The sequence below is a fragment of the Conger conger genome, chromosome 12 (genome assembly GCF_963514075.1).
Source record: "Conger conger chromosome 12, fConCon1.1, whole genome shotgun sequence".
In the NCBI taxonomy this organism is placed as follows: Eukaryota; Metazoa; Chordata; class Actinopteri; order Anguilliformes; family Congridae; genus Conger; species Conger conger.
In genome coordinates, this window is record NC_083771.1 from 15,610,254 (window position 1) to 15,636,573 (window position 26,320).

Below are 26,320 nucleotides of genomic sequence, written 5' to 3' on the forward strand. Positions count from 1 at the left end.
TAGGTGCATCTGAGCCAACCTAGAGGACCAGAAGGTGGGGTCTGCACTTTTTGAAAGTATTTCATCGGTTACAATACACCAGACAAGCTCAGTAAACCGTAGAAAAGAATAAGAATCCAAAAATGATGATGTATTTGACCCAGGTCTGATGAGCTGGGGCCAGAAGCAATAGCTGGGGCAAGTACCCTCAATTACTAACCAACAGATCCAGGTGAAATTACAGGAGCTTTAATAGCCCTTTGTTACTGTATCTGATACTGTGTTTTGTACTGTATAAAAGGCCTTGAGTTCACCTGATATAGATGTACAGTACTATGCAGAAGTCTTAGGCACCCTAGACTTTATTATATATATGTTGTTTTTGTGTGTGTGTGTTAGTATAAACACATTTGAGATTTCCAAATATTCATATTCCAAAAGATTTAATTTTACAGAGACATTTCTGTATTTAATTTTAAAAAGTAACATATTACTGTAAGCAATTGACTACTTTTTACATAAAAACTTGATCAAGGCTGTCTGAGATCAGAAGCAAGGAGCCAACCAAAGTCTGCAGAACAACTGCGGCAAATTCTCCAACATGCTTGGAACAACATCCCTGCTGATTGTCTTGTAGAACTGCAGGACAGCATTGGCCATCTCAGAGAAGTGATGCAGTTTTAATGTGAAGGGTGGTCACAAAATATATTTAATTGATTCAGTTTTGAACTATTCTGCCAATTGACTAAAATGTAATGTAAAATGTATCGTACGTTTATTTAGGACCTTTCATTAAATTATTTTTTAAAGAATCTTATCTGTACAGAATCTTATACAGGTGCCTAAGACTTTTGCACAGTACTGTAGATACCCAGACATTAAAGCTGACAGTCTGCACGTTAACGTAATATTTATTGTTTCATTTAAAATTAATCTAAACAACAAATCGTGTCACTGTCCAAATACTTACGGACTGAGTTGTATCTAAGATGCATAAAGTAAGTACAAAACACCACTGATTCGATAGACTATCCAGATGGTCAGTGTCAGATTTTAAACATTTTCTGTTAAAATAAGTTCTGTCTTTTGAACAACAAAGCAAAAATGATCCGATTTCATATTTCCTATGAATAATCAAAAAAGTGTGCAAAGCCAACAGGCACAGCCCTTCAATGCCATTGCGTCAACAAACACCTTAAAAACACTTAAGAACTGGACCCTGCTAGAAGTCCCTCTAGGGTTTTTCAGCGCACTTTGTTGTACATCGCTCTGGATAAGAGCATCAGCCAAATGCCATTAATGTAAATGTAATGCGATAAGCAAGTAGAGATGACAGTAACAAGGTTCTTACCATCTGTTTACTTTAGATTATTGTGATAAAATTGCAGTTTGTAGTCTTCTCAATAATTATGTGTGCACGTTATTAAAGACTGTTTCATAAATATACTGTATTATTACTTTTACTGGTATGCTCACCGCCCATAGTGTCCAAAACAAACACGTGAATAATGCATGATGAGCGCCTTTAAAGAAAAGAACCATGAAATACCCTCCCTAGAAATAATAACAGAATAAGCCTAAAGGGGACTTTCATTTACGTAATTTTACATCGGTCCGTTGGCTGTGTCAGTCCATTGTTTTAGTGGAAGGACGCCCTGTTCTTGGTGAGACCTACAGCAAGCAGAGAAGCATGCGATGCACTGCAAAGAGAGTCGTTTCAGAGAACAGCTCTACCAACAACCCACTCTGTACAGCCTGCCACAGACGGTGCAAGTAAGTGTTTCAGCAGTGCAAAAAGGTAGCCTACTGTATGTTTGGAACGATAACTACCCTCAGTTATCTATTAAAGACGACGCTAATAGGGCTTTGATTCGGTGGAAAACCACATTTAGAAGGCATTTTAGGCTAACTCTGCGCGTGGCTGTCAGCTGGCGTAGCCACTGCGATCGTAGGATGGAATCTCTGCCCTTATAGAATCGTACAATGCATCGTACAATGTGACAGCTGAAAAGACGGCCAATATTGCGCAGTGCACAGGCAGCATTAGGCCAACGCACGGTGCAGCAGTTCACTGGGTGACCAAAGCTCCATAAAGACGTGACCGATCAACATGGTGAAATTAGTCTGGAAAAATGGGTGCAAGTTCAAAAAATGCCGACCTTTGATCCTGTAAAACCACTGTGGTTTATTTTTACTTTTTACTTTTAAAGTCTTTTTTTAATGAGACATCAATCAGTACCTCCCCCACCCCTCCAAAAAATATCCCCCTCCCACATCCCAATCCAGCTAAAAGGATCTATTGCAGAATGGCTTTTCTCCTCACTGTCATGGGGGTGAGGGGGGCCTCCCCTCATCCTAAAGGAGTCTAGGAGTGGTGCTGAAGTTGGGCGGGTGTCTCACTTTTGGCCCCCGACCAGCCCCCACCCCCCCCCAGGTCACTTGCTGGTGTGCAGAATGTCCTGGAACTTGGTGCTGGTGTATCGCAGGTGGAAACCCTTCTTGTTGATGCTGTCGTCTGAGCGGAACTTGATGAGGATGGAGTCACCGGCTGAGTAGATTTCTTCTGGGGGCTGGGGGGAGTGTGTGTGTGTGTGTGTGTGTGGGGGGGGGGGGGGGGGGGGGGAGACAGTGTGTACATGGGGGGGAGAGTGTGGTGTGTGTGTGTGTGTGTGTGTGTGGGGAGAGTGTGGTGTGTGTTTGTGTGTGTGTGTGTGTGGGGGGGGAGAGAGTGCATGTGTGTGTGTGTGGGGCGGGGGAGAGAGTGTGTGTGTGTGTAGGGGGGGAGGGGGAGATTGTGTGCGTGGGGGGGAGAGTGTGTGTGTGTGTGTGTGTGTGTGGGGGGAGGATAAAAGAGAGACATCACAGGGTGGCCATTAAAAATTATATTGAACATAAAGAGTTGTACGTGACTGCAACAGAATGGCCTTATATGTATGATAATTCAGTGCAAATTAAAGGGGCTGTTCACCCAACTATTAAATTAAAGTACATTAAAGTCAGTAAAAGACATTAAAGCAGTGATAAACCCTTCTGCAGCCTGTTGCACCAGTATGACATACGTTTAATTGCAAGTTAGGGTGTAAAGTGCACACTAAATGTTACGTTGTAACTAGTTAGGTTAAAATGAATGTTGAATCTTTGTTCGGTTCCACAATTCATACTTTGTCCGAATCTTTCAAAATGTGTGCTATGTCAACGGCTGTTTTAGGAATGACTTTACAATTAGTAGGGAGAAGGTGTACATTTTAAGTTGTATCTTAACTCTACGTTGGAACTAAATCAGTTGGTGCAACCAGTTTAAATTGAGTTATGGTGAAACTCTGAATTTACATTCAAACTAGCCCATTTGAACTTACTTTATACTGGTGCAACAGGCTGGTGAGGTTTAAATGACTGGGACCCGCAAGGCCGGTGGTTCAATCCCTGGTGTAGCCACAATAAGATCCGCACAGCCATTGGCCCCTTGAGCAAGGCCCTTAACCCTGCATTGCTGCAGGGGAGGACTGTCTCCTCTCTAAATCAACAGTAAGTCTCTTTGGATGAAAGTGTCAGCCAAATGACACGTAATGTACTGTAATGTAAATAATCTGCAAACCCCACACTGATAGTACATGCAGGCTCTTGATGGATTCTGGTAATTTAATTACCCCTGAACCGCAGTACCGCCCAAGTCTGGGGGCTTTGGTATCCGTCCCGTCAAAGAGCTCCATGTAGTCATAGCCGCAGTCAGCCTCTTCCTCAATCTCAAACGTGTGGAAGATGAGTTCCACTCCAAAACCTTTCTCTGCCGTGATCACCCAATGGCATTCCGAGGCTCCGGGGTAGTTATTATCCCCAAACTGAGCATGGGAGTACAAGTCCTTCGTCTTCACCTCTGCTTTCAGGCTTCCACCACATTCTGAACACACACACACACACACACACACACACACACACATATGTGAATGACATTGGCTTTCTACACAAATGAAAAACAGAAAATGACACTCACATCAGGACAAACAAAAACCATGCTCGGCTTTCAAAGGAATTGTATTCAGTGAAAAAGACTGGATTGAGGTGGACTGAACTGAATCACACTGAACTGAATTGTGCTGAACTAGCCTGTGTCTCATCAAGGTGTGGGAGGTGGAGCGCTCCTACCAGCAGAGAATGAGGCCTCAAATCCCTTCTTCTGCACCGAGTTGTCAGAGAAGAAGCGCAGGAACATGTTGTTGCTGCTGGAAACGAGGGGCAGGGGCTTCTTGGTGCCGCAGAAGCGGCCCATGCTCGGAGCCTTGTCGTCACGCCCGTCGTTGACCTCCGTGTGGTCGTACGCACACTCCAAGTGGGCCTCCATGTCAATCTGGTTGAATACCTGGAAGGCAACAGAGGCTCGATCCAGGCAGGCGGGTATGACTGAGAAGATGCAGTCTGTGCCAGATTAGGGCAGGGGGCTATGACTGACATGAGGAGATGTAGTTTGTGTCCACAGATCCACGTCACCATAAACAGGTGGAGGAAATCTTTGCTCATTACAGCATTTTAGCAGGCACTTTCATCCACAGCAATACACAGTACATTTTTACTGTCCATAGAGAAAGTCGGGGGAGGTTGGGTGAGGGCAGCGTCATACCAGTTTGATGCGGTGCCCAGGGGTGGTGGAGAGGGCCCAGGAACAGGCCTTCTTGCTGGGGTATGCATCAGGCCAGTTGGGACTGGTAATGGTTCCACTCACACTGTTCACTATGTGTTCACAGCCCGCTGGGAAAACACAGTCAGCACAGTCAATTCAGACAGCACAGTCAGCACAGTCAATTCAGACAGCACAGTCAGCACAGTCAATTCAGACAGCACAGTCAATTCAGACAGCACAGTCAGCAGTCAATTCAGACAGCACAGTCAGCACAGTCAATTCAGACAGCACAGTCAGCACAGTCAATTCAGAAAACACAGTCCGCACAGTCAATTCAGAAAACACAGTCCGCACAGTCATTTCAGAAAACACAGTCCGCACAGTCAATTCAGAAAACACAGTCAACTCGGTCAACAGTAGTCAACTCAGCCAACACAGTCAAGAGTCAAGAGCACACACGCACACACGCAAGCACGCAAGCACACACGCACACACGCAAGCACACACGCACACACGCAAGCACACACACACACACATGCACATACACACAGTCTGTCGTAACGCAGCAGGTCAGGTAAAGGGGTGAGGCAGCAGGTAAAGGTGTGAGGCAGCAGGTAAAGGTGAAGGGGTGGGGCAGCAGGTAAAGGTGAAGGGGTGGGGCAGCAGGTAAAGGTGAAGGGGTGGGGCAGCAGGTAAAGGTGAAGGGGTGAGGCAGCAGGTCAGGTGAAGGGGTGGGGCAGCAGGTGAAGGGGTGAGGCAGCAGGTGAAGGGGTGGGGCAGCAGGTGAAGGGGTGAGGCAGCAGGTAAAGGTGAAGGGGTGAGGCAGCAGGTCAGGTGAAGGGGTGAGGCACCAGGTCAGGTGAAGGGGTGGGGCAGCAGGTGAAGGGGTGGGGCAGCAGGTAAAGGTAAAGGTGTGAGGCAGCAGGTAAAGGTGAAGGGGTGGGGCAGCAGGTGAAGGGGTGAGGCAGCAGGTCAGGTGAAGGGGTGAGGCAGCAGGTAAAGGTGTGAGGCAGCAGGTCAGGTGAAGGGGTGAGGCAGCAGGTGAAGGGGTGAGGCAGCAGGTAAAGGTGAAGGGGTGAGGCAGCAGGTAAAGGTGAAGGGGTGAGGCAGCAGGTAAAGGGGAAGGGGTGGGGCAGCAGGTGAAGGGGTGGGGCAGCAGGTAAAGGTGTGAGGCAGCAGGTCAGGTGAAGGGGTGAGGCAGCAGGTAAAGGGGAAGGGGTGGGGCAGCAGGTAAAGGGGTGGGGCAGCAGGTAAAGGTGAAGGGGTGGGGCAGCAGGTAAAGGTGTGAGGCAGCAGGTAAAGGTGAAGGGGTGGGGCAGCAGGTCAGGTAAAGGGGTGAGGCAGCAGGTAAAGGTGAAGGGGTGAGGCAGCAGGTAAAGGGGTGAGGCAGCAGGTAAAGGTGAAGGGGTGGGGCAGCAGGTAAAGGTGTGAGGCAGCAGGTAAAGGTGAAGGGGTGGGGCAGCAGGTCAGGTAAAGGGGTGAGGCAGCAGGTAAAGGTGAAGGGGTGAGGCAGCAGGTAAAGGGGTGGGGCAGCAGGTAAAGGGGTGGGGCAGCAGGTAAAGGAGTGAGGCAGCAGGTAAAGGGGTGGGGCAGCAGGTAAGGGGGTGGGGCAGCAGGTAAAGGGGTGAGGCAGCAGGTCAGGTAAAGGTGTGAGGCAGCAGGTCAGGTGAAGGGGTGGGGCAGCAGGTAAAGGGGTGAGGCAGCAGGTCAGGTGAAGGGGTGGGGCAGTACCTTCTTTGCAGTCGCGCTTGTTCTCATGCAGCACAAAGCCACTCTGGCACTGACAGCTGTAGCTGCCGAGGGTGTTGACACACTCCTGCTGACAGCCACCGTTCTCCACAGAACACTCATCCTTGTCTAGAGAGATGAACACAAAGAGATCTCATATCCACCCGCAGAAGTGCTGGGGCCTCTATCCTATAAAAAAAGACTTGGTGGAATTTACACAGATTTCACAAAATTTTATACCCCCAGTTGACAACCCAGGATCCCTGCATCCATGGATCCCAGCCTGCTTGCAAATCCTGACCTGGGCAACACTGATTTATATGCATTGGCTAAATGGTTGACTGAATGACTGCTTCGCTGCGGAGTGATAATTGAAATGGAACTGTAAACAAGCATTCAAAATCATAGGCATAGCATATTATTATTTTATCACTGCCATTAACTGATTAGATTGCTGTTTTATAAGAAAGTTTAATTTGTCAAGCAAATTTCATCCTAAGATTCGCCAATGGAATAAGAAAATTTCACTTCAAGTAAACATTAATTGAAAAGAGAAAAAAAATAAGATGAGACGCTTGTTGAGTGAGCATTCAACTGAATCCCATATTTGCATCTGCATAGAGCATTGTCACAAAGCGGCTTTCCAGAGATCCAGGCCTGAACCCCCTTCCCCCTCTAAGAGCATAGGCGAGACTTGCAAGGAAAAACTCCCTGCCTGGCAATTAGAAGAAACCTTGAGCAGAACCTGACTCAGAGGAGGAAGCCCATCTGCCATTGGCTAATTGGAAAATGGCTGATTATAAAAAACATGTATAATAAACAGAAAAATGCCAATACATGAATGGGAATGACAATAATTGAAACTGGGCAATTGAAATTATGAAGGTTAGAGAACACATTTGGACGGATTTTTGACTATTTCTCCAAGGAGAACTTTCAGAATCATTGATATCCTGGGGATACCCCCCTCTACAGTTCAAACAATGTACATGCCAAATCTCAGCCTTTAGTTCCTGATATTTGTATCTAGATTTGGTAAACAAAGTAGAACATATCACCTTTTGTATCAGACTACCCAATTTTTAGGTGAGCAAAATTATTGGAACATGTGACTGGCAGGGGTTTCTTGTTGCCCAGATGTGTCCTGTTAGATTGATTGGTCAAACGATAAATAGTTCTGAATGTCTACTCTTGTTTTTAGCCTGTGTAGCATTTGTGTTAGAAAAGATAAACTAAGATAAAGACCAGTGAGCTGGTTTTGGGAGAAAAGCAAGACATTTTAGACAAGCTTAGAAAAGAGGGGTAAACAATTCAAGCCATTGCACAAGCATTGCAGATAGCTTGTACAACAAATTGGAATGTCCTGAAAAAGAAAGAAACCGCTGGTGTACTGAGCAACAGACATTCAACAGGTTGACCAAGGAAAACAAGAGCAGTTGATGACAGAAACATTGTGAGAGCAGTGAAGAAAGCAGTAACATCAGTCAGTAACAACACAAACAATCTCCAGAGGGTAGGGATGAAGGTATCTCAATCCATTCAAAGAAGACTTAGAAAGCAGCAGTATAGAGGCTATACTACAAGATGCAAACCACTTATCAGTAGTAAGAATCAGAAGGCGAGATTACAATTTGCAAAGAGGTACAATGATGAGCCACAAAAGTTTGGGAACAAAGATTAACCTCTACCAAAGTGATGGAAAGGCCAAAGTGTGGAGAAAGAAGGGATCTGCTTATGATGCAAAACATACGAGGGATGTTATAGCTTGGACTTGCATGGCTGCTTCTGGAGTGGGCTCACTAATTTTTATTGATGATGTAACTCATGATGGTAGAAGCAGGATAAATTGAAAATTTACAAAAACTGTCTGCCAACTAATGGAGAAATGCATCCAAACTAACTGGGAGGAACTTCATCATACAGCAAGAAAATGACCCAAACACACTGCAAGACAATGACCCAAACACAACAAAAGACTTCATTTGGCCAAGTCAATCACCAGACCTTAACCCAATTGAGCATTTCACCTCCTGAATAGGAGACTGAATGTATGTTTAACCGTTAAATATTTTTTGTACCCATTACCCGACTTGTGATGGTGAGTTACCATCTGTGTATTCTGAATTGACAGTTCTTTGGCTTTTCCCATGCTGATGGTTGACAAAGGGATTTTGCATGCTTGTTACTTCTAGTGAAACAGGAAGTGATGGAATGAGACAATTTATTTAATTTAGGTCACAAAGATTGCAAAGTTCATGTTTAATAAACAGAAAAGGCCTGTGACAAAAGGCAGATAAACCGCTAGCCAGCAATATATAATTAATTTGTACCTCTTTTTGCTTTTTGTTAAATGTACTCATTTGTATCCAAAGACAACATTACGGTGCTTTCAGGGTGCCTTTGGGAAATTTCAAAAGACAGCAGTGTTCAGTACAGTGAAAACTGTGTGAAGCACTAGGGGTCAAAGTAACACCTGTAACATTACAGCACATTTTTTATCAATGGAATTCAAAAACATCTCCCCCCATCCATCCCAGAAAACTTCCAGCCCCTCAGCCCCACCTATCTGCCCACCTCCCACACCCCCACAAACACCCTGCCCTCTGTCTCAACACCTCACCACTCCCAGCATGCTCTGTGCTCACCAGCAAAGAACTGGGCCTTGAACCCCTTCTTCGAGACTGTGTTGTCAGACTTGAACTCGATTCGCATGTTGTTGTACTGCGACGTGATTGGCTCTGGTTTCACTGGCCCGCAGAACTTTCCATGGAGCCTGAAATCAGTGGAAAGGCCACTCCATACCTCCAGGTAGTCGTATTTACACACCTAAGTGGGGTAGAACAAATTGGAGCATGTGACATAGCTAGTTACTGCTAGCTACACTAATCCACTCTTCCCATTAGCTCCCACATCGCAACAGCAACAGATACTGGTATTACCAATATGCAAAAACTGACACAGAAATCAACCCTGATGCAACTGGGAGACTGCCATGTATTCTGCTGACAGAAGATTATGTGATAAAAAAAAACATTGAAACATGAGAGTAAATGTATTTAAATAAAAGTATATATGTATGTTTGAACATAAAATATAGATTATCCATGTTGTTCATTATCTGCAGCCTTTTTTCTCCATTTTTATTAAGGGTGCCAACAGTTCTGTATTTTGTCTTAATCATGTTTACCTGACGACATGTTTGTACTCATTTTCTGATCATATATGGGCTCAAATGAAACAAATAAAACCAATGAAAAAATTGTAGAGAAATCATATACCACAACAACAAGATTTTTTACAAAATTCAACAAAAAAGTTAATAAATGATTCCCACGCCCACCCCTGGCTCACGTCATTGCCCTCAGTCTCAAAAGTGTCAAACTGGAGGGTGATTTGGTACTGGGTGGGGGCCACCAGATGCCAGATGCAGTTCTTGTTGGGAGGGTATTCGCCTGGCCAGCCAGGGCTGGTGATGGAGCCGTTCAGTTTTGTGATGAAGCCACCGCAGGCAGCTGCTGGGGTGAGAGGTGGGATGGAAACTGGTGACGGAGTGAGGTAGGAACCAGCAGCTAAACATTATCGAACCAATACCTAACCAGTATTCAACCAACTCTTAACCATTATTCAACCAACACCTAACCATGCTTCAACAAACACCTAATCACCTTCACCCAACACCCAAGCACCTTCAGCCAACACTTAATCACCTTCAACCAACCATTACATTTTACATTATTGGCATTTGGCAGACGGTCTTATCCAGAGTGATGTACAGTTGATTAGACTAAGCAGGAGACAGTCCTCCCCTGGAGCAATGCAGGGTTATGGGCCTTACTCAAGGGCCCAACAGCTGTGTGGGTCTTATTGTGGCTACACCGGGATTAGAACCACCGACGCATGTCCCAGTCAATTACCTTAACCACTACGCCACAGGCCGCCCCTGTAACCATTATTCAACACACACCTAACAACCTTTAAACAACACCTAAACTTGATTCAGCTAATAGCTAACTACCTTCAACCAATACATAACCATTATTCAACCAGCACCTAATTGGTGAATTAACTCCTAATCACCTTCAACCAATACATAACCACAATTAATTTTGATTCAACTAACACCCAATTATAATTCAAGAGGCACCTAACCAACACCAATTATGCTTCAACCAACAATTATTCAACCAACACCAAACCACCATTAAACAACACCTAACCATGACTGTGCGAACATCTAACCAACACATAACTATCATTCAAATAACACCTAGCAGGATGTAAGCAACAGTATATTTGATAACACATGATATACAGTAAATCATTTTATGAGAGAACTGAAAACATTCTAAGGCAGAAGGAAATGGTACTAACCTCAATCGTGCTAAATGAGAATATTGAAAAGCAACTAAAATCCCTATAAAATAAAAGTGTGCAAAAATGAACATGATGTACAGGCTTTCTGTATAATGAAACTGATAGCATATATAGTGATGACCTGGGCCTGGGCTCTTCATTGACTTGAAAATAAAACAGTAGTTTGACCTCTGATAACAGGAGGCTCCACAGGAACCTCAAAAGCAAGACTCGGCATCAATCAAAACTCCTTAGCAACCATATATTCATAGTACGGTATTCATATCAGGGAAACTCATGGGGAGAGGGCCAGAAATGCTCCGCACCGGGCTGCACTCACCCTCACAGCTGCGTTTGTCGGATGCCAGCTCGAACCCAGGTTCACAGGCACACTGGTAGCTGCCCAGAGTGTTCACACAGCGCTGCTCACAGCGGCCATTGTCTGGCTCGGAGCACTCGTCCACCTCTGTCATTACCAGGGAGAGGTATGCCGATCACATGACCATCCAAGAACCAAAAGGCATATAACCATAATAAAGTAAAAACAGGACTTGGTAAGCCTAGTTCAGCCAGACCCTGGGTACAGCCTGAAACCTGATTTTTTTTTTTTTTTTTGGTCCAGAAATACTGGTACTGGAACCTGTTTTCATGTAGTTTCCATAACATATTTAAAGGCAATGAAGTGTAGGGCATTAAACATGGATTGGAGTCCTCTGAATCTAGACATATGTTAGTGAACTGAGTCGACTATCTGGATATCCAGTTAGCCAACTTGCAAATGTAAGTATTGGCAGCCATTACAGAATGCTTTGGATAAGTTAGCCATATGGGGCTAACCTCAGCATCACTGGCTAAAGTTAGGTACAGTAGTACTGGTGTTAAAGCTACTTATTACTAGGGGCCAGGTTTTTTTTTACTTCCGATAACCTAGGGTGACCAGAATTTGCTTCGCAAAAAAGAGGAAACTCGACTCGAGAGCGCGCGTGGGAGGGGGGGGGGGGGGGCTGTTAGGGGATACTCAAAGATACTCAAAGATACTCAAAGATGCTTTGTAATAGTTATGTATGTATTTAAAGTATGCCTCTTATGTACAACATGAATAGAAAATTCAGCTATGTAACAAAAATAATATCTCTCCATAACAAGTCTTAGGCTTAAGTTATCTCTAATAGAATGTAATAATAATATGAATAATAGAATAATAGCCTCAAAAACAAATGTTCATTTAACAAAAAGAAAAAAAATTATTCTTCAATCTTTAGTTTTCTTCATTCTTCCTTGTCTGCCCGTCCATATTTTTCTGAAGAGCTGATCTTTCCCAGCAGTTTCCAATTGCTCATCAAATCAGCATGAATGTCTTTGCAAGTTTCTCTGAAATTGTATTGCACTAATAGAAGCCCCTTCAGTGACTCAACAGACAACTGGCTCCTTTCCTTGGTCCACTGGCTTTGCATTAGCAAGAAAACCCTCTCAACATTTGCATTGTGAGAGGGAACAGCAAAGAAGAACTGTGCTTCAGTAGCTCTGAGTAACATGCAATGCTTTTGGCCTTCTCAAAATATTTGGTCCACTTCTGGTGTGCTTGCAGGCCACTGAACTCTCCATCACTGTTGCACCTTTCTGTGAATTTCTTCAGATTGGTGACCTGATCAAAACACTTTGCATCATCAATTGGCACCCCCTTCTCTCCTAGGTGCTTGATGCAGGCCTCCACATCATTCCAATCTGGTGTCTTACTCAGATCCATCCACATGAACGAGGAGAATTCTTCCATGGGTGTCATCCACTTCCCCAGAAGTGCACTGTACAGACCTTGTACATCAGCACAGAACTGGGCGAAGCCCTAACCAACGCCATCTGTCCGACTTTTGTGCCAGTAGTCCCTGAACTTTATGGGACATTAAGTTGTTGCTCTTGCATTCAAGAAGGAATGTGTGGACTCTGTTCAAGATTTTCTTCACCTCCACAATAGAATTGCTTTCCTTTTCCATTTCTTGAATGTGTGAGTGGAACACATACATGAGTGAGTGCATGCGCCAGAGGTAAATCTCACTGAAATCATTTTGAAAATAATTCTTGATCACTGAGGGTGGCTTTTGCTGAGACAGAAAGAATGCCTTTAAGGCTGGAAACATCTGTAGCAGCCTCTCAATGCCTGGGAATAATGACAGCCATCGTGTCTTGCTGTGAGAAAGGAGCTTTCTGTATTTAATGTCAACAAACTCATAGTACTCCTTCAGATTCTCAGTGCACACAGTGTAAATGTGGAAGTGCTGGTAGAAATGATATTCTCAATTTCAACATCTAGTGAGTCTGCCCCATGATAAACACAATTGTTCAATATGTGTGCTGGGCAACCCACCCATCAGAGACGTGTTCTGCAACAACCTCTTCAAATTTGTGAACACATTCTTCCCTCCTTCGTCAAGTCGGTTTCCTCCGAAATTTGTGTTGCAATTGCCACCAGTAAATGCAACACATTTTTTAAACAAATAGTTTTTTCCCAATGTTTCATTGACGTATTGCGTGATTGTTTCTGCCGTCTCATGAGGTGTGCTTTTGACCTTGATCAACTTTGTTTGCACACCACCTTTCTTCCAGTCAAAATACTGGATTAGGATTGGGAATATTTTTACTGCGGCGCGGTTACTCCCGCCTGTAGCAACGCCACAGTACTGGATTTCTTTGAGCGCTTCCAAAGCGGTTTCAACAGAGTGCGGCACTATGACACCGTTGACAATGGCCTCGGTTTTGGTGCGGGCACTCAAAAACGTTCTCGCTCAGTCGGAATCTGGAGGTGCCTTTTTCAACAAGGCACTGGTGCAATCCATCGACCTGTAGCTGTTACGGTGTTTGACGGCGTGAAATGCCAAAACACCCTTGGCTGCATTTAACACATCTTCCGTTTTGCCAGGTCGTACAAAGAATTCTGTTAACTTTGCCGATGAGCTCTCTCCTCGCACAGCCGTTTTGTGCTTTGTGGTGTCGATATGGGCTTCCAGGTCTTTAACACCTTTATGTGAGACAGACACATAGGTGCCAGCTCTGCAGACAATACACTCGGCTTCCCATTTGTCCCGACCAAGACGAAAACACGGGTATTTTTTATACCAATTCATCTGTGAAATGGCATTTGCGTTTTGGCATTGTATTCAACATGGGGCTCAGTGCGTTCTGTAATCTGAGCGAAGGACAGTCACTCATTTACTAAGTGTGACGTGCAATACAAATTGGTAACTGCATAACGCCAGTGTGGCGCCTTATACAACATTTTAAATAGTTTATGCGTAATGTTACACTTACGGAACGAAAAACAATATTAAAAATGATAATTTGGGGGGGAAATGGTCTGTGGAACAAGCAAAGGAAAAACCCGGACATTTTAAGGATTTCCCCCACAGACAGATTTTTTAGGACCCAAAAAGAGGTCGTGTCCAAGTAAAAGAGGACGTTTGGTCACCCTAGATAACCGGCAAGCTTGCTAATGATTGAGGCCCATTAAAGGCACTAAAATGTGCAAAACAAGACAAAACACAAAATGGAAAGAGTAAGACATGCAAACGGCAGAATGACTTAGTCAGAAATTCAGCATGCTTCTCCCTTCCCAAGCTCCCGCTATTGGGAGTGCACTTTTACACACGGCTCGGTCCTCATTACTCATCAATTCCACAGAGAACGCACATCTCTGGAGGTTTGTTTGAGCAGGGACCACACACAACAGCAGTTACATTTCACGCAGTTGTCATGCTGTCTATTCCAATTACTAAAAGGAATACTTTGCCATTTTTGAAATGGGATCTTGAGTCAATGTAGGTCGTTACCATGATCCAAGCAGATGCAATCCTTTCCAGAATGTCAGTGCATTTGTCAACGACAACCATTTGTAGCTAGCTTGTGCTAGTTTAAGTTACTTGCAGCTATCAATAGATATCTCACCAGCTAATTACCAGAGAGCACTAAGCAGATAGCTAGCAGTCAAATGATGCCCAAAACAAAGTCGCATTACGTTTTCGATACTCCCATCTCATAACCCACCCAGCAAATAGCAGTGAAACAAAATCACCATGACCATCAATAACCACTGTCATCAACAACCATGCCATCTTCACCATCAACAATAAACCTCATCATGACCATAATCATTTTCAAATATTCTCCTCCAGCATGTGGCCAATGCCCTCTGACCTTTAAAGAAGTTGACAGCAAAGCCAGCCTTGTTAACAGACCCATCAGACACAAACTTCATCCACAGCTGGTTGGAGCTGGTCTTGATGTCATCTGGCTTGTTGTAGCCACAGAATCTGCCAAGGAGGTGGCTGGTTTCTGAGTTTCCATCACGCACCTCCAGATAGTCATAGGAGCAGCTGTCATGCCTCTCAATCTGTGTATGTGTTGGGGGGGATAAAACATAAAAAATAATATAATTTGTTATTCACACTTCACATCAAACAACATCCTTCATTAATCGCACTTCACATCAAATAACATCCTTCATTATTTACATTTACATTTTTGTCATTTGGCAGACGCTTTTAATCCAAAGCGTGGAGGGCATAGGTTCTTCCACAAATCAAAGCATCACATCCAGAACTAGGAAAATACACATGGAATGCTGTTCTAAACATATAATCGTCATCATAAGTGCAATTTTTTTTTTTTTTTTTGGGTTAGACAAGGAGGATAGGGATATCAGAAAGGGGGGGCATGGGAAATCAGGAGGGAGGACTTCACATCAAATAACATCATTCAGTATTCACACTTCACATCAAATAACATAATTCATTATTCACACGTCACATCAAATAACATCATTCATTATTCACACTTCACATGAAATAACATCATTCATTATTCACATGTCACATCAAATAACATCCTTCATTATTCACGCTTCACATCAAATAACATCATTCATTATTCACACGTCACATCAAATATCATCATTCATTATTCACCCTTCACATCAAAAAATGTCAGGTTCTGTGTTTTGCATTGTCAGTTTTTGTCTAAGTGGCTAGCGTTTCTGTGTATTCATTCCCTCTGTACTTACCGTAGTCTGTTTCCTGGTTGTTCCTTTCATTTATTCGCTTCATCTGTGTTGTGTTTCATGTCTCCGCCTTTCAACTCCTTATACAGTGGTGTGAAAAAGTGTTTGCCCCCTTCCTGATTTCTAATTTTTTTGCATGTTTGTCACACTTAAATGTTTCAGATCATCAAACAAATTTAAATATTAGTCAAAGACAACACAAGTAAACACAAAATGCAGTTTTTAAATGAAGGTTTTCATTATTCAGGGAGAAAAAAAATCCAAACCTACATGGCCCTGTGTGGAAAAAGTGATTGCCCCCTAAACCTAATAACTGGTTGGGCCACCCTTAGCAGCAACAACTGCAATCAAACATTTGCGATAACTTGCAATGAGTCTCTTACAGCGCTGTGGAGGAATTTTGGCCCACTCATCTTTGCAGAATTGTTGTAATTCAGCCACATTGGAGGGTTTTCGAGCATGAACCGCCTTTTTAAGGTCATGCCACAGCATCTCAATAGGATTCAGGTCAGGACTTTGACTAGGCAACTCCAATGTCTTCATTTTGTTTTTCTTCAGCCATTCAGAGGTGGACTTGCTGGTGTGTTTTGGATCATTGTCCTGCTGCAGAACCCAAGTTCGTTTCAGCTTGAGGTCACGAACAGATGGCCAGACATTCTCCTTCAGGATTTTTTGGTAGACAGCTGAATTCATGGTTCCATTTATCACAGCAAGTCTTCCAGGTTCCAGACCATCACACTACCACCACCATATTTTACTGTTGGTATGATGTTCTTTTTCTGAAATGCGGTGTTACTTTTACACCAGATGTAATGGGACACACACCTTCCAAAAAGTTCAACTTTTGTCTCGTCAGACCACAAAGTATTTTCCCAAAAGTCTTGGGGATCATCAAAATTGAGACGAGCCTTAATGTTCTTTTTGCTTAGCAGTGGTTTTCGTCTTGGAACTCTGCCATGCAGGCTTTTTTTGCCCAGTCTCTTTCTTATGGCGGAGTCATGAACACTGACCTTAACTGAGGCAAGTGAGACCTGCAGTTCTTTGGATGTTGTTGTCGAGTCTTTTGTGACCTCTTGGATGAGTCGTCGCTGCGCTCTTGGGGTAATTTTGGTAGGCCGGCCACTCCTGGGAAGGTTCACCACTGTTCCATGTTTTTGCCATTTGTGGATAATGGCTCTCACTGTGGTTCGCTGGAGTCCCAAAGCTTTAGAAATGGCTTTATAACCTTTTCCAGACTGATAGATCTCAATTACTTTCTTTCTCATTTGTTCCTGAATTTCGTTAGATCTCGGCATGATGTCTAGCTTTTGAGGATCATTTCGTCTACTTCACTTTGTCAGGCAGGTCCTATTTAAGTGATTTATTGATTGAGAACAGGTATGGCAGTGATCAGACCTGGGTGTGGCTAGAGAAATTGAACTCAGGTTTGATAAACCACAGTTAAGTTATGTTTTAATAGGAGGGGCAATCACTTTTTCACACAGGGCCATGTAGGTTCGGATTTTTTTTCTCCCTTAATAATACAAACCTTCATTTAAAAACTGCATTTTGTGTTTACTTGTGTTGTCTTTGACTAATATTTAAATTTGTTTGATGATCTGAAACATTTAAGTGTGACAAACATGCAAAAAAATAAGAAATCAGGAAGGGGGCAAACACTTTTTCCACACCACTGTATGTACTTCCTTCCTGTCTACTGTAATTGTTCCCACCTGTGGCTCTAGTTTGTTACGTGTATTTTAAACCCTCTGTCTTTCGTTGCCAGATTGTCCCGAACATACTCTCCAGTGGTTATTTCTGATTGACTTCTGTTACAGCCCGTTTTGTCCTAGACTTCCACCTCTTGATTTACCCTTCTACCCTGAATATACAGAGGAATTGCGTGAGCAAGAGAGACATGCAGAGGAGGACGAGGCGAACAGCTTTCTAGCAGCTCTGACAGCCTATCGTTATGTCCAGAAATTAGACCTTAAACATGGCCTTGTACAGGAGGTTTTTTAGATCAGTAGACCTTAAACATGGCCTTCTATAGTAATAGAGCAGAAATCCCTGATAGACATGGACAAGACAAAGGAGAAGTGCTAATACCTCAAAAGCCTGGAATGCGAGGCCCACATGGAAGCCCTGTGCCACTGTGATCGTCCACACGCACACCTTGTTGGGCCGATAGTCATCTGGGTAGTTGGGGGACTGGATCTGCCCTATGTCCCGCTGCACTTCCCCTCCACATATAGCTAAGATGGGGGGAAAAAATAGTTCTTCATTTTTACATTTTAGAGCATTTAGCCGATGCTCTTATGCAGAGACATCGACACACCGACAAGCCCGGAATGTCTTTAAATCAGGGAGCTTGCTGCTTTGTTTCAGAGAATGCAGCGTGCTGATGTATTGTCAATTATCTCCATACTGCATGTATTAAAGGCTGCCGTATCACAGAGGTCCATTCCTCAACAATTGAAATTAAAGATTTTTCTTCTACATTTTGGTGTCGTGACCAGGATGGCAAGAGCCTTTCCTTGCTGGTGCAGAGCCTGTCTTTTAAACATGTGATCTTGACTATTCTGCTGGTGCTGTCTGTCAGTTTAGTTTTTAAGAACTGTGGTCATGCATTTTTATTGTATTTCATTTTTGGTTCAGCAGAGAAGTTGGTAAAGTACAACAGACATAGAGATGTATGAAATAAAATAAATAAAAACTAAAAAAGAGACACAGAGATACATACGCGGGCTTGGAGTCCCACGCATGGAAGAGATTAGAAACAAAATAAAATAGCAAAATAAAAATGATAAAAGGGTATCCCCAATGATAACATATCAGATGAGTGTGACAATTTCTAGAAGGTAACAGAAAAGTGTAACTGAAAGAAGAAAATGAAAAAAAAAAAAAATATATATATATATATATATATATATATATATATATATATATATATATATATATATATATATATATAATTTATTTATTTATTTATTTTTAAGAGAAGCTTTGTGGAACCTACCCAGGCCCCCTGGCCCTTTGTTAACAATCTGACAGATCACGCACTCATACATCATGGACAAAATACTTTTTGCTCCGAACCCCTCGCCTCTCCCTCATCCTTCTCCTCCCAAAACAGCCCCTCCCAGCACTCACCCAAGTTAAAACATTTCCCACATCAAGACAACTTTTCAGGAGGCCACTGTGGATGTGTCAGTGACTACTGCTTGCTGAAGAGAGCAAAAACAGATCTACAGAGCCTACACTTCAAGATGCAAACCACTAGTTAGTTGCAAAATCAGGATGACGGGGAAAAATGCACAAATAAGATATCACAGGTGAGCATCGTCTGATGAAACAGATCCAGTAAAAACACAACAATAGCTATTCTTCAGTTTAACTTTCTCATTTATTTGATCAAACAGAATAAGAGAGTGGAAGGCCTACCAGCTTTCTGATAGTTCTTCAATTTGCACATACACACAGTATGACTTAAATACAGTTTTCAGTATACTGCCCCAGAAGGGAGGGGGGAACATAAACAAAAATACACGCAGGTGGCTGCTAACTTCTATCAGTATTTGGTCTTTACTGTTATCAGTATTTTGTCTTCACTGTTACCCCTTGTTGGCCTTCTACGAGAACCGGAGTGTGCTATCTACCCCCTTCTGGGTGAAGCAGTGACATCTAGGTGAAAGGCTGTTTGCCTGCTGGGAGAGAGACAAAGACAGACTCCCTTTTATCACTTAATAAAGAAGTGGTCTAATAGGAATAAGGATTATAATAAATGGTTATCTTTGATCACATGATTATCTCTATGTTAACACACATTGTAAATTAAGAATCAATTAGGAAAATTATCCTTACAATCAATTAAGAAAATTATCCTTACACTGGCTTACAGTTTGCTAAGTTGTACCTAAAAGAGCCTGCAGAGTTCTGGAAAAAGGTCTTGTGGCTTGTGGATTGATGAGACCAAGATTGCCTTGTATCAGAGAGATGGTAAGAGCAAAGTGTGGAGTCAAAAAGAAACTGGCCAAGAACCAAAGCAGCCCCCTCATCTATGAAACATGGTGGTAGGAATGTTATAGTTTGGGCATGTATGGCTGCCACAGTCACTGGCTAATTTGCCTTCATTGTCAAATGAGTTTAGAGGCATTAGATTCAATTTGATCTGATAAGATGGTTCTGTACACTTCATAATTCATTCTGCTGCTGTTATTAGCAGTTATATTCTCAATGAAGGCAAGTGAGCCAGCACTGTGACATAGATCAGGGCAAGGATATAAACCCATCTCTGTGAGTGTTCCCAGGAGCAGAGTGGCCTCAGTAATTGTGAAATGGAAGAAGTTTGGAACCATCAGGACTCTTTCTATGGTTGGCCGCCCAGCCAAACAGATTAACCTGGGCCTTGGTCAGGGAGGAGACGAAGAACCCAAAACTCACAAACAGAGCTTTGAAGTTGGCCGATGGGAGAACCTGTCAGAAGGACGACCATCTCAATAGCGCTCTATCAATCAGGCCTTTATGGCAGAGTGGCTAGATGGAAGCCACTCTTGAGTAAAAGGCATACGACAGCCAAAATGGCATTTAAAGGAATCTGAGAGCATGAGGAAAACTATTATCTGGTCTGATGAGACAAAAATGTAACTCTTTGGGCAGAATACCAAGCCCTATGTCTGGCGAACACCAGGCACTGACTAATACCATGCCTAAAGCATGGTGGTTCTCAGCGGCAGGGACAGGGAGACTAGTCAGAATAGAGGGAATGATGATTGCAGCCAAATACAGAGAGGTCCTTCAAGAAAACCTGCTCCAGAGGGCAGGTGGCCTCAGACTGGGATGATGGTTCACCTTTAAGCAGGACAATGGCCCAAAGCATACAGCCAAGACAACACAGGAGTGGCTTTGGGACTAGTCTGCTTGACTGTCCTTGAGTGGCCCGGCCAAAGCCCAGACTTAAACCCCATAGAACATCTGTGGAGAGACCTGAAGATGGCAGTTCACAGATGCTTCCCATCCAATCTGACAGAGCTAGAGAGGATCTGCCAGGAAAATTGGGAGAAAATGTACAAATCCAGGGCTTCTACAAAGTACTGAATTAAGGGTCTGAACACTTATATACAATAAATGAGAGATTTCAGTTTTAGATATTCAATAAATGTGCACACATTTCTAAAAACATGTTTTCACATTGTCATTGTGGGTTATTGAGTGTAGATTGAAATTGCATTTTCTTCTTGTACCCACATGATTGATGACAAAAAGAAAATGATAATTATATTGGTCATCTTACTGTGGCCAACAAACTTCTCCACCACCCCAGCTTGAGAGGGAAATCCTGAATTGAGAGAACCAGTTTATAACCAGAGTGAGTTTATTGTGATTGCTATGGCTGGGTTTGTTGAGCTGGCTAACTTGGATTTAAATGTTGGCTTCTTTTGTGATACATACAGTCCCCACCCCTGCTGGGGTATCACTATGTGTTTCAGGTGTATGCTTTGAATACCACCACACGTACCTTCATACACAGCCGAGAAACCTTTGCCCACCCAGTTGCTGCTGCTCCGGAACTCAACCCAGAGCCGGCTGCTGGTGGAGATGATTGGCTCTGGCACCATGTCACCACAGAAACGACCTAGGAACAAAAACACCAGCACCAATAAGCTACACTGTAAAAAATGACTGTAAAAACATGGGCAAATTCTAACAGTAATGTACAGTTTTTCTTAAGTACAGTACAATACTGTAAAATGCAGCGCTTTTTTGGCGCCAAAATCATGACTTGCCGTAAACAGCATGCTACTGTGAAACTATACAGTACAATCGTTTTTTTTGTTTTTTTTTTACCAGAAGACGGTTGATTTTGAGCCCGCCCAAATGCGCCCATAACTGTGGACTCACACCTGTATTTTTCGGTGAACTTCGGTGAATGTGAAGAGTAGAAACTGCAGCCACGAATAGAAACTGCAAACCCCTCTTTAGTTCGGTGAGTAACTAAATTATTATTTCTGGAGACTGCACTTCACTGAGTAACGTTAGACCGAACGAAAAACCCAACAGGTATCGCAGCTGGCTAGCTCACACTGTTTATTGTACGCAGTAAGCAGTAACGTTAACTATATTTCCGTTCATCTTCTGGAGGAAAATCACATGCATATGCTGCTTGCTTTTAGCTTTGGAACACGATTAAGGTTCAGTTAGAATGTTTGGTGGCGAATATTGTATATTGCAGATCTAGGCTACAATAAAACAGCTAGATAGCCAAGTACCGTTACTTCCGCTAACCCGCAATTTCTGTTAGCTTTTCCGGCCATTTGTTGAAGCACAGTGCTATTGTTAGCTGGCATAATAGAGCAAAATCAAAATATTTGACTGGTAATCTGTTCCCTCTGTTTTTTGTTATTATCCTGTGAGAGTACATCACAAATATATGATCTGTAAAAACCTTTATCGCCTTTGTTTTTCTTGTGCAGCACCGTGACCTTGAGCTTTGATCAACCTGCGGAAACATTCTGTTGTAAATAAGGTAAGTTGTATAAACATGATAACTTGCAGCATATGTGTAAGACCTGCAGCAATATATTTGCATATATCAGGCACATGCGCACTCATAGTTTTATGCCAAATGCATCTTTCCAGTGTGGTTTCCCTGAATGCAGCAGAGCCTTTTCTAAGTTTTCAGCCTTGCCATCTCATATGTGTCGGCATAAATATGGAAACTATAGGACTAAACTTCATTGTACAGGAGATTTATTATGTCCTATTGACTTCTGTAGCAGGAAGTGTGAGGATATCCGGGGTCTTCTCTTACATGTGAGAAGTCATATTACTGAAGGCAAGACAGTTACTTGCCCTTTTTAAAGGTGTGCCAAAACATTTACAGTCAAGTCTACATTCACATCGCATGTGTCCAGAAAGCACAAAGATTGCTCTGGAGAAAGTCTAGCTGACTCAATTGCAAATCCAAGCAGTGCCAGTGATGAGTGTTGTGATATGCAAATTGAGAATCCCAGTCAGTCAGGTTTTGCAGAAATGGAGGTCTACCCTGAAAAAGCAGATGAAGGACAATTTCTGAGAAATGTAGCCTTGTTTTATCTTAAACTACAAGCTAAATTGATCCTTCCATCCTCTACTATTCAAACAATCATTGAACACTATCAGGAAATACATTATATAAATCAGTCACACACTACTTTCTAAACTTCAATTAAAGTTGACTGGGCTTAGACTTCCTGAAGCTGACATAAACACTGTGATAGATACCCTGAAAAGTGAGGATCTCCACAGGGCTTGCAATACCCACACACTCAAAACTGACCATAAGCGAAAAACATTTTTTAAAAGTTACTGCAATTACGTGGAGCCAGTGTCCATTTGTCTTGGTCAGAATGAGTCAGGCAAAGAATGTTTTGCGCAATATGTTCCGGTGAAAAAAAACATTGAGTCTCTTTTGTCCTCAGAGTCAGTGAGGAAACAACTTCAGCAAATAAAAACAAGAGTCCAACCTGATAATGTTGTTCAGGATTTGTAGGATGGCACAAATATTGAAAAGAATTTGCTGCTCAAGCACCCAGACTCTTCATTAGGCATAATCCTTTATCAGGATGCCTTTGAAGTAGTAAATCCCCTTGGGCCTGGGAGAAAAAAGCACAAGATTTTGGCTGTTTATCTGACCCTTGCAAATATTTTGCCCCACAACAGATCAAATATAGATCAGATGCAACTGGTGCTGCTTTGTCGAGAGCAAGACTATAAGTATTTTGGACAGGATTTAGTATTTGGCGCTCTTGTTAAAGATTTAAAGGATCTTGAGCTGAACGGAGTAACTTTCCCAGGTGGCCAGTTGAGCAAGGGAATTGAAGTCAGCCATTGCCACCAGCAAGCGACCTGCTCCTGACAAACGACGACAAATGGTACAAATCCTCGTGGATGAAATAAGAAAACATGACGCTAATCCTAAACGCCATGAATGTCTCATCATTTGCCAAAACATCGTTAAGCAGTACCCCAGTAGCTTTGCCGATATGACTCCTGGAGGAGTTATCATTGCTGGTGGTTTTACTTCACTCCTTACTCAGGTGAAAACAACAATCGAGAACCTAAATCGTGCAGGGACATCGAAACGACACCGATCAAGACTGTCGGGTTCAGGACAACTGCAGAGGCCAGCTGATTCTTACGGATGCAAACAGTTCATCCAGAACTGCCACCAGAAGAAAGCAATGACACAATGAAGCAGAAGCAGCAAGAATTGCAGGAAATCTGCAGGCATGAAGGCATTAATGGTGGTGAGGGGGTAGAACTAATAAAATTAATGAACACAACATTCTGTCTTCAACGTAATCAAATTAATCAAATTCCTCTACCTTCCATTGAAGAATTAAGAATCCAGTGGCCGTACCTTTTCACCCAAAGGGGTATCTACTCTCACTTTGAGTCATTAACTGACATTAATGTTTTGCGTGCCTTGGAGCTATCAATTGAAGAATGTGGGCTCGGCAGCCAGCGAAATAGCTCCTTTGACCAATCGGCCCTATAATGGGTAGTCTGTTTAACACTGCTGATTAAGTAATTTAATGCTGTCTGCATTACTCAAAGATAACAATTTCTCCTAATTCCTCGAACCGAAGTTGAAATGGACGACTCCGTCAGTCATAATTGTGGTCTGTTGGGAGCTGGTTTTGTTTCTGATAATGATAAAATGGCTTCTCAAAATAAGAACATTCTCTCATAATTGAGACACGGAGAACATGTACAACTGCACTGTGAAAACATTTTAAAATGTTTATTTGATGAATGTGGGGTTCTGTAAATAGTCTTTACTTACCACACCGAATGTCTTGTTTGCTTTCTCTTATTACTTTTATAGACGTTTTTTTGGAATCAACCCCGAGAGGGGAACAAAGGCGAATCAGGGCAAGGTGATCTCCAAAAAGACGGGGAAGATGGTGCAAAAGAAAGCAGCAACGGTGAATCCCCATGTGGCCACCCTAATAAAGAAATTGATGGGACTTCAAATGGGGGTTCATGTAGGTACTTTGGACTCTCGCCATGTTAAAATGGGAGGAGTGCCCCTGTTGGGGATGTGCCAGTCAAGTGCAAAGTTAGCACTGCCATTTTGTTTTTGTTTCAGTCCAGTCTTCCACTAAGCAGTTTCCATGGATCATATTGTAATTTTTCTTAAATCTCCCCAAGCAGGATGTGTTTATTTATTTCTTTATTTGTAATTTTAATTATTCTATTTGTTTTTAATGTTTCTCTATTTCCATTTAGGGTTGAAATGGACTAAGTTAAGCTCAGGATTTTGTTTTTCCATTTTTTGATCAATTTGTAATATTCCAAGATGGAAACTTTCCAGTGGGATTTAACAGGAATAAACTGGAAATTTGGGGTAATTTATACTATCGTACACAAACATAAACATTTTCTTTTGTTATAAGCAGACACGCATGCAAACATTTCTAATACACATGTAAAAAGGACATTTTGGACTTGAAACATTTTTTTCATTGAAAAGCTAGTTTATCTAGCATACAGGTATCTGATTTACTGGCTAGCAAGCTATTGTATTCACATTTTGATTTAGTATTTGCTTGGTAAACTTTAATACCATAGATCAAATAGGCTATAGTTATTTTAATATGAAAATAATCCGGAATGGGTGTAGTCCTTGGGCACAAATACTGTCGAGTGGTATCAATAGTACTGTTGTAGTGTGCAGGGTTCTGTGTGTGTGATGGAGGAATGCACACTGATTGCAGGGGGTGTGGCCTCAATGGGCCTGCAGTAAGTAATGTGCTGTGCATGTGATGGAGGAATGCACAATGCAGGGGTGAAATCCAACTGAATTTGCATTAAAGCTGCCTGCTAACTTACCATTTTGAAAATTTCCAATTTATTCTGGTTAATTCCCATGAATTCCCGTTAATTCCTGTGTAATTACTAGATCCAGCTGTAAATTATGCTGATACAGTATAGAACATATTTGTTGAATGAATGGGTTTAAGCCAGCAAGGGTCCAAGGTATCAACCCTACCTGAAACCAGCCTCTGGATATGCAGTAGATAAAAAATTATTGTTTCTCCTGAATATTTCTTCCATTGAGTTAAATAGGAAAGTAGGATTCTACAATTCTTGTAGTATCTACTGCATATCAGGCATACGCATGATGGTTTGATCTTTAAAAAGATGGTATCAAGTGTGATACAATTTATTTTTATGTACCACACTAAGGCCATATATTTGAATGTAAAGGCTTAAAATGTAACTGCAGACTACTGCACTGGTTGTCAACCATGTATTGTCATTTAAATACTTTTTTTTCCATCAGGAAACAATCTTTCTCTTTGTGTTTAAACTGTTACTGTTACAAAAAAAATGTTGGTGAGTTATATGCATTGGCTTTAATAAATGTTGTAAGGCCATCTCTTGTCTGATCCATTTCTATGCTAGCAATTTTCAGGAGTTTTTCATTTGACTTTTTAAAATCATTGACTTGTTGAAGAAAATCATTCTTATTATCCTGCTGTACTTTGATTTTACAGTAACACCCAGTATAATGGAAACCAAACAGCTGACCGTATCCTACTGTAAAGCTTAAACAATATTACTGTTAGTTT

The 26,320-nt window shown here is 42.4% G+C and overlaps 1 protein-coding gene across 2 annotated transcripts in view; it reads right to left on the reverse strand.

Moving 5' to 3' along the window:
• Positions 1-2,271: 2,271 nt before the first annotated feature.
• Positions 2,272-26,320, reverse strand: part of LOC133142484 (bone morphogenetic protein 1-like) — a 54,685-nt gene continuing 30,636 nt past the window's right edge. The window contains exons 10-20 of one of the 2 annotated variants that reach the window (XM_061263734.1): positions 21,220-21,336; positions 17,811-17,956; positions 14,861-15,056; positions 11,016-11,141; positions 9,674-9,837; positions 8,968-9,148; positions 6,326-6,451; positions 4,595-4,722; positions 4,123-4,336; positions 3,627-3,877; positions 2,272-2,549 (exon numbers count right to left, since the gene is read on the reverse strand). In XM_061263734.1, coding sequence (XP_061119718.1) covers positions 2,415-2,549; positions 3,627-3,877; positions 4,123-4,336; positions 4,595-4,722; positions 6,326-6,451; positions 8,968-9,148; positions 9,674-9,837; positions 11,016-11,141; positions 14,861-15,056; positions 17,811-17,956; positions 21,220-21,336 — 1,784 coding nt within the window. In that variant the 3' untranslated portion in view covers positions 2,272-2,414. The remainder of the gene's footprint in view (positions 2,550-3,626; positions 3,878-4,122; positions 4,337-4,594; positions 4,723-6,325; positions 6,452-8,967; positions 9,149-9,673; positions 9,838-11,015; positions 11,142-14,860; positions 15,057-17,810; positions 17,957-21,219; positions 21,337-26,320) is intronic. The other variant, XM_061263735.1, reaches the window with a different exon arrangement.